We start from the raw sequence: 9,163 nt of genomic DNA on the forward strand, positions 1-9,163 counted from the left end.
CAGGAGCATCCCAAGTTCAAGGCCAAGTGCATTTGGAGACCTTATCTCAAAATGAAAAAAAGGAAAAGAGCTGGGATGTAGCTCAGCGGTAGAGGACTCTAGGTTCCATCCCTAGAACTAAAGAAAAAAAAGTACTTAGCAACAGACGGAAAGACAAAAGCCATTTAAAGCAAGGCAGGCAGTCAGAAGAGGACAGAGTCAAGGAGCAGCTCTTTAGGACCTCATTGCAAAAGGCAGAGTAGCCTAAGCCACGGGAGCGGTGCTGGCTGCGTCTGGGTGTGTAACAGCATACATGGCATGGGCGGGACGGCTGCTGGTCTGAACTGGAAAACCAGACCCACAAGCCTTCACTCCTGCTGCCTCAGGGAGTCAGGGGCACTTGGACTGGGCACAAGAATCAGTGCAGAGCTGGCCAGGACAGCTGGGCCTGGTGGGTTAGCAACAGTTCTAGATAAGAGTAAGGCCATGCATGGCCAGCCTGCTTTGAGGCACGGTGTCACAGGAAGGCACCCCAGCATGTCAGTGGGGCCCAGGGAATTACCTGCATTGGTGCCAGAGGGACGTTCATGCTGGGGCTGCTTCAGCATACAACGCAGACAGTGCCTGTTTTCCCCTTGCTCCCTGGACACTCTTGGTCGCGCATTACCTGGCGTCCCAGGAGGAACTTCTGCTTGTGAGTCACTCTGCCTTCTGCTATAAGGAGGCGTTAGATACACAAGGGTGGTCCCAGCATCCTTCACCACCTAAATCATGGTTCCTCTCTGGGCACTGTAGGTCAGGAACTATGGGAATATACTAATTTTTACAAACAAGCTCTGAAGATCTGTACTTAGAATTAGACCCAGGAAAAATCAGTAAAGAGGGGCCTGCAGTTTGCCCACTAGGCTGCCTTGCAGCAATTCTAAGGGCACATGTTCTCACCTTTGCCCCTGAATTCCCTAGCGCTGTCACAAGAAGCCGGTTGCTAATGAGTGTGTCATAAACCCCAGGTGTGCAAGGATGGGGGAAAAAAAAAAAAAAAAAAAAAAAAGACGAGAAGCTCTGCTTTGGAGCAGTCGTTATTTCTGCCCTGTCCTGGCTTGGCAGAGTTGCCAGGCTGGCTCTAGGCAGGCCAACCTGCTCTGGCAGGACCCCTGAGGCTAGGGTGTAAGTTTTGGTTCCAGGCCTGATGTGGCAGTTGGATAACAAAGCCTGTGTCTCTCTAACCTCAGTTTCAGCCAACCTTGATGGAAACTCCAATGAATAAACAGCTATGTGCCATCAAAGCCCTATGTGGGGCTTAAATCGGTGGGAAGACAAACTCTAGGTAGATTTCAGTGGTGATAAATGTAAAATCCTCCACTTTGGTCTATGAAATAATCAACTGCACGTCGATAGAGCAGAAGGTGCATCCAAACAGCAACTCAATGGAGCAGGCTGAGAAGTTAATTCATTGTTAGCACAACAGATGCCAGTAACCCCCCAAAAACTTTTTTAATTTATAGCCTTTCGATGTATGACATCTGCTAGATCAAGGAAGGAAAATAGGGAGATAATTTTCTTGCATGCTGAGATTTGTTCAGACTATAGGATCACACTAGAGGCTGACCAGAAGAGATCCAAAACTGTCTTATGAAGAATCATTGAAGAAATTGGAGATATTTAGGCTGAACAAGAAAACATCAGGGGTGGGGAGATGTCCATAATAGTTCTCTTTAAGTATTTGAAGAACTAACCTCTTTGTAGGGCTCCAGAGCTCAGAACTAGGAACGAGTGAGAAATAAAGGGAGAAAGTCTTGGACTCAAAATCATAAAGAATATTCTAATAGTCCGAAGGGCATGTCTTTGGAGGTAATATGTTCCTCACTGCCAGATGCATTCCAACAGTGGGAAGCCAGTTTTTTTGTTTGTTTGATTGTTTGTTTGCACATGCTAGGCAAACGCTCTACCATTGAACCCAGTCGTGCCCTTGTACAGGCTAGGCAAACATTCTACCACTGAGCTACATCTCTAACCCTTTATTTTATTATCTTATTTTATTTTGAGATAGGGTCTCATTGAGTTGCCTAGGCTGCCCTTGAACTTGGTGTCCTCCTGCCTCAGCCTCCTGGGTACCTAAGATCATAGGTGTGCACCCACCATACCTGGCAAGCTCGTTTTTAGGCAGGGCATAGAAGATCTTATGCACTTTGGAAATGGTTCAAGGAAGGATTTCTGAAGTCTCAGTAACATATTGAATATTACCCATGTCATGGGTGCAAAAAAGGGTGGAGTTAAAATATCAGGTTAACCCTTCTTTGGCTCCCTGAAAGCATTCTGTAACCATGCACTGACCAGAAATGCAAGTGGGCTTCACACATGGTTCCTGTGGGTTCACACCATTAAACACTATTGTCTGAACCTCACAAAGGAAAAGAATGGACCTCATTGTAAAGCCGGATTTGGATGTGGAAGTTAGACTGAAGTTATCTTCGAGTACAATTAAAAAGGATACGTCAAAATTAAAAAGCATTGTTAAAATTAATCAAAGATTTAGAAAGGTAGAATGAACTTCAGAACTGGAAATTACTGATTTAAACAATTGTTCTCACATTTTAAACTACATAATGAGCTAAAAATTATGAAGCCTCAGAGTATAGCTGTAAAGAGTGGTATAAAACCAAAGTCAGAATAAAATGTTTTAGCTTTCAAAACTAAAAAGCAGAACAATTACTCCCTACAAAATGGTATAGGAAGAGGTTTCTGACCCCTGCTAATTGTTTTATTATTCTTCAGAGGGGCACACTGGCAGCATTTCCCAGGGTTTTCGGTAATTACACTCCATTCAATATCTGAAGAATTACAATAATTCTACATGGAATATACTTGTGCCCTTTGGATGCAAAGCCTTTAGAGAAGTGAAAAAACAACTTAAAGTAAATTAGCAGGAAAATTATCATAGTTACTGTTTATTTCAGGCCTCCATATATCAGAGGCTAATTATACATTGTATGTTACATTTTCTTGAAGGTATTTGTAATATATTTCTCATGCTGATCAACAGACAGGCTGGTTTTTAGGATCCTTTATGAAAGTGAAATTCAAACTTTTCCGATTGCGTCTTTGTGTATGAGAAATCATCCACACAGACACATGCCATTTAGTGCTTGCCAAAGTCCTCAAAACAGTGGTATTCAGCGAGGCATTATGATCCTCACATATGTATATGTTTGTAAGGCACTGACTCTTCTATGATTTTTTTTTTACACTATGTAAGATTTCCTCAAAATCATTTTTTTATACTTTGGTAAACCAAGGGTCTCAGAGAGAAGAAAGCAAGGACTGGTATCACGGAGCCAATCAGAAATTGGGAAATCTCTTTCTCAGGGTGGAACTTTATCGATTTTCTGCTAATGTTATAATTAATCCACTGTCTCAATAGGATCCCCCTTAGAATCTGAGCTGCAAAAGGTTCCTGAAACGTGCACAAGGGCTGGGGCCAGAGTGAGGGGTGCCACGTATTGTTAAAACACCATCAGCCTGGGCCGGGGATTTAGCTCAGTGGTTCCGGCACCTGCCTCGCAAGCGCAAAGTCCCAAGTTCGGTCCCTGGTACCAAAAAAAAAAAACACCATCAGCGAGAAATGTACATCCTGGCTAAAATATGGTGCTTAGGTCTCACCAGTGTTTTTCCTCGGGGATTATGGGTTTCTGTTTTGGTGCTTCATCTTTTTCCTCTTTTATTCTTTTGTTCAGCATAAAATATTCCCATTTAAATTCCAACCAAAACTTTACAAAGAAATTCAGATTACCTAATGACAGAATTAACAAAGGTCAAACAAGTGATGATACATCCATTTCGTGGAATACACACTCATTTTTAAAATGTTTTAAAATGCAAGTGACATAGAATTCACAATACAATATGAAAAATTTAAACCAAAATAAATATGTCTATATAGTATGATTCAACTTTTTGCAGTATGGTTTTATGTATTCATTTTTAAATATCAGAAGGAAATGTATCAAAATATTAATGAATTTACTCTGTAAAGTAACATTCTAGGTGGTTTTTACTTTGTTCTAATATTTTCTAATTTTCTAAAATGTGCCTATGTTTTTGTTATGACTAGGAAGTAAAAGGAAAGAAGGAAGAAAAGAAAACAATTAGGATTAGCATTAGGTCATGCACATTTACTGGCAGACTGGAAAGGATAGTAATGCATAATGTGTAGAAAAATTTATAGGGAGAATATCTTTCCTTACTGTTCGGTCAGTATAATCTCATACTTCACTAGTGGGTCCGATTTACCATGAGGAACCCGACAAGCTAACCTTTCTTCAAATCTAGGATAGTTACAAATGCACACTGACCTCAAGAAAGGATGGTAAAAGCTATTTTTGAGAATTAAAGTACAGTCTCAAGAGTGCTTTTTACATTGTAGGGATCAAGCAACTGAGACTGGAGTTCTGCTATTCTGTCCCTTACCTGAATATGCCTTGTATACATGAATGTGGGTGCCTCTTTGAAGTCATTAAATAGGTTATAGATCAACCTGGTGCCTTCAGATAGCTGACATCTCAGAACATGCTGTTTCTTGTGGAACCAAGCATAGCTGGAATAAGTAATGGTTTGTTTCTCTTTTGGGATTATACACTAAGCTGATTTGCATTTCTGTCTGTCTTTCTTTTTTATTCCTTTTAGCGCATGATTGCAAACACCGCCAGAACAGTGAGGTACTACCGGAGCCAGCCGTTCAGTAAGTTCACTGCTGCTGCATCCTGCAGTGGATTTCTTGGTGATTAAGTCCTTTTTAATGAGACCACTGAGACACTCTGGGAGTCTGGTCAGCATTTGATCATGTCAGATGCAGCAGGGGCCTTGGGTTTATTTTGCTATTGTGAAACTAGAAAGTATTTACATTCTTAAAAACTAGAAAGTATGCATGAGAGTATTATGAATGAATTTCAGACTTAATTTGTTCATTCCACTGTGGCTAGAAACAGGTAGAGTGTGACAGCCAACAAGCCCTACTTCCAGCCAGCTCTCTGTGTGACTCATTCTTGATGTAGAGAAACTCACGTCCATGACTCAGTTCTGTCATTTATAAGCCAGGAAGGATAATAGTGTCTCCAGGTGCTGTGAGAATGTGTTAATGTTCGTAGCACATTTGTAAAGAGCCCCGTAGCAGGACTTCATATCATATCTCTAGTATTCTCAGGAAATTTGAGCTGTTTTTAGAAATGTAAGCACATATCATAAGAACTAGTATAATGCTTTAATATGTATAAAAATATTACCACTAATAAATAGTTGTAATCTGTAAGAAATTAAGTTCTGTCATTGCCCCAGATGGTCATTCTAGACCAGTGCTACCATCTCCTCCAACTAGGGCCAGGCTTTGGCTTCTGAGACCTGGTTTGGAAGTCAGGAGATGGACCCTATGAAGTTTTTGGTTAATGTCATTCTGTAAGTTTCTTGAATGGATTTGGCTCACAACTACATGACAAAACGACATGGTCGTGACTGTGTGCCTACTAGTGCCATCCTCTCCCTTAGACCCAATGCCAAGAAACTAAAAGGTTCTTGTTTCATTAAACAGAATGGTTTGCTCTTTGTAGCACAGGATGAACCAAATCCAGAGTTTCACATTCATTTTTTTTTTAATGAACAGAGGGAAAAAACTAGGAAAAGTAATCTTGACTTGGGGAGCAAGTAGACCTTTAAAAAGTTAATTCAAATCATTGTATCTTCTCTGATTTCCAAAATAAGACTACTGTTAGCTATCATCAACTATTTCCTGTGTGGATTCCATCAGAATTAAAGTGTCTTGTTATTTTTTCCTGTAGTGATTCACTGTGTGTTTAAAGACATGATTATAAAGCAGCTGTACAAGTGATACAAGAATAAATAAGCATCACCAATTTACAATCTAGATCGATGGCCCTCAGGAGGGGTCCAGAAAATCCTAAAATTATATCCGAAATACTGTGTACCTAAGAGGGTTCCTAGCCTTAAGAGGGGGTTCAGTGAGGTTCAAGAACCAAAGAACCATGATAGAATCTACTTTGTTTTATGAACCTCTTTAGAAGTAAATTCTACATCCTTTCTGGGAGGGGGGACATTTTTTAAAATCTCCACTGTGAAGTTATCAGTTGTTGAAGTTACCAGTAACTTCTGGTAAACAACAGCTGCTCAGCTCTGAAGTCAACAATCTATAGATAAAGCTATAGGAATAGATTCATAAACATTGTGGGGATGTGTACAATGTAATTACAGTATATTGTACGTGTGGAGTACACTGCCAGTTAGAAGTGGAGGAAATAAAGCACAATGTGTTCTGCAGTTCACTGTGGTATTATTTATATGTGATAATTATACTGATGAGTTTCTTCTTACAGAAAGTAGGGGCCTTTGTATCTTCTCTGCTTTTCTGTGTGCAGACCTGCATTACTCCCCTTCACCCCTGTGCAGATGGCATTCTGATTGTCTTGTCGAGTGGTGGGTGGATGGAACAGGAGCAACTGGATTGCAGAAAGCTGTGTCCTGTGGCAGGGAGAACTCTGGTCAGGAGTCCAGGCTCCAGCTCGGCCACTTCTGCTGTCTCACTAGACCAGTGGCCTCACACAGCGCTCCGTGGGACAGCATGCCACAGATCACATGGAGATGCTGGGTCCACACAGTGCATTTGCCCCTTTTATACTGAAATAATTGAGAGAATTCACAGGGAAGAAATTTAGATTTCTTATTTCTCAAAAGAAAGGCGAGAAAGAAGAAAGGAAGGAAGGAAATGAGGGAGGAAAGAAGAGAGAGAGGGGAAGGAAAAGAAAGGAAGAGGGAAAAAAGAAAAAGGAAGAGCTGGTAAGTTTGGGCACAGATTCCCACATGGCAGAGACACTCAGAAGCCAAGTAGTCACTTCCCAAGGGAACTGTGTTTCTAGCCCCCACTATCGAATGTGGCCTTCCTTGTCCTTGTGTAGTGCCTGTGTATGGCTGTCAGCATTGGATTTTCTTGCAGCACTGGTTTGAGTAAAGTCAGATAGAATGGTACTTGGGTTTTCAGAACCAGTAGCACCAGAGAACAGAAGGTCTAGTAGAAGTCATAACATCACCCCCCAAGTTGGGTTTTCTTGGCATATGAACAGTGTGGTAGTGCTGGGCGCTGTGTCTGAGTGAGGGAGCAGCGGGACCTGATGATCTCCCTGTTGTGATTCAGTTTGGTCCAGGTGTTAAGTGTTTTCGTGAGTTGTTAATGAAACTATGTCTTTTAACATCAGCCCTCATCTGGATCAAAGGAGGTAAAGACACAGAATGTGTGAGACAGAGGCGGGCTGGTAAAAGGAAACAATTTTCATCCGTCATCAGGGCTATCAGACAGATGCTTCCCTTTTTATTTGGTGCCCTTCCCCCTCCCCACAATGTGCAAGGCAGAGGAAAATGATCAAAAGAGATGATCCATGAAGGAAAAGAAAAGTGAAGGATAGAAGGGAGGAGACAGAACAACCACACGGAAATATTTCAATGAATGTGGTGTGTCGAAAGGTCTTGACAGAACTCGGGGATCTGTGATAAATGTAATAAGTCGCTGGGAAAATAAAGCTGGATCTTATATGCATATATAATGCAAAGCCAATTCTTCCCTTTCTTCCTCCCCAGATCCCGATGCAGCGCAAGCTAATAAGAACCATCAGGATGTCCGGAGTTATGTACGGCAATTAAATGTGATTGACAACCAGAGAACTTTATCACAGATGTCGCACAGATTAGAGCCTCGTCGGCCATAGACATCTAAAGTGCCCAGAGCAATGGTTTGTCTCCAGTCCACAATCAGATTTCAAGAATGCCATCTATGCTACTACTGACTGTAATGCCACTAGAGAATTCTACAAAAGAAACAAAGACACGTCCTGAGACAGCTCAGGGCTGCTTTCAGCTTACCAACTACATGGCAAGAGAAAAAAATATTTGACTTCCATAAAGCTTACACACTCTAGTTTAGGAATCCCTGGTCGGTAATCGCTATTTCATTTCCAGTTGTACCGTCTTCATAAGGCCCACAGGAAAAGCCTGGTAGAAATACCACTGTCAAAAGAAATACCAAGCTCCTGGCACTTAGCCCAAGAGTGCATGCAGGAGGAGATGTGCTACAAATGGGATTGATTTGGATACATCAGTGGTGATTGTACTTTCATAATTTTTAACTCAACATCTTGATTTGAAGCTCGGGGTTTGGAGAAGGATTGAGGAATCTGTGTAAGTCCAAAGTACAGGTTTTATTCTTCCATCTTCATAGACTTACCTCTAAAGGCATAGAAGCTGACCACATTACTATAAAACATTATGGCTACTGATGTAACTTAGGGAGGACTGGTCTGTAATTTCTGAAAGGTGTATAGAATAGTATTTATGTTTACAATGTAACTTTTTAAATTTACAAATCAGGATTACATGCATAAGAATTCCACTAAGAAACACCAAGGTTCTTAAAATTGCCAGCATTAAGATAGGAAATAACATTTCAGAAGAGCACAATATGCACAAAACATTTTCCAAAATTGAAATATTTTCCTGGGCACTAAAAACCTTTCAGCTACAAATTTATTGTTACCAATGGGGAAAAAAAAAATATTTTCTGGATTTAAATGTTATTACAAATATCTTAATTTTCAACAGTTGTTTTGCACTTTCAAATAGATTGTAAATAGTTCATTCAATCAATGGTATAGAGTTATTTATTGCTACATAATAGATATTGTGCCAAATAATTACTTTTATTTATTTTATTTAGTATGTAATTTTGGAGTACATTTTTTTCTGTTCTCACAGTTAGATTACATTTAATGTGTAAGAATTGTATGTATGTATATCTTCTGTAAATAACATCTAGTATCTTCATTAAATATTCTTGTTGACAAGAAATAATTGTGTTCTTTTCATTTTTAGTTCCTATGAGAGGCATGATTACTTGGTATACTAGTTGCTTTATTATTGTTGTTATTATTTCCCTCCTCTTCCTCCTCCTCTTCCTTCTCATTTCCTTTAGTGCTAAGGATTGAACCCAGGGTTCCATGCATGCTAAGGGTACACTCTACCATTGAGCAACACCCCCAACCTGGGTTTTTTAAAAGTCGAAATAAATTCATGTACTAAAATTCACCCTATTAACTTGCACAAGCCGGCCAAGCTGCACACCTATAATCTATGC

The 9,163-nt window shown here is 40.4% G+C and overlaps 1 protein-coding gene across 15 annotated transcripts in view; it reads left to right on the top strand.

The window, feature by feature from the left end:
- Rapgef4 (Rap guanine nucleotide exchange factor 4) overlaps window positions 1-8,869 on the top strand; it is a 306,593-nt gene extending 297,724 nt beyond the window's left edge. For all 15 annotated transcript variants that reach the window (XM_004857683.3, XM_004857682.3, XM_087200374.1 and 12 more), the window contains 2 exons: window positions 4,663-4,717; window positions 7,615-8,869. In XM_004857683.3, coding sequence (XP_004857740.1) covers window positions 4,663-4,717; window positions 7,615-7,742 — 183 coding nt within the window. In that variant the 3' untranslated portion in view covers window positions 7,743-8,869. The remainder of the gene's footprint in view (window positions 1-4,662; window positions 4,718-7,614) is intronic.
- The last annotated feature ends 294 nt before the right edge of the window (window positions 8,870-9,163 follow it).

Source organism: Heterocephalus glaber, unplaced genomic scaffold (assembly GCF_053883595.1).
Source record: "Heterocephalus glaber isolate CG9 unplaced genomic scaffold, H.glaber_assembly_v1.0 deba00000347, whole genome shotgun sequence".
NCBI classification, from domain to species: domain Eukaryota; kingdom Metazoa; phylum Chordata; class Mammalia; order Rodentia; family Bathyergidae; genus Heterocephalus; species Heterocephalus glaber.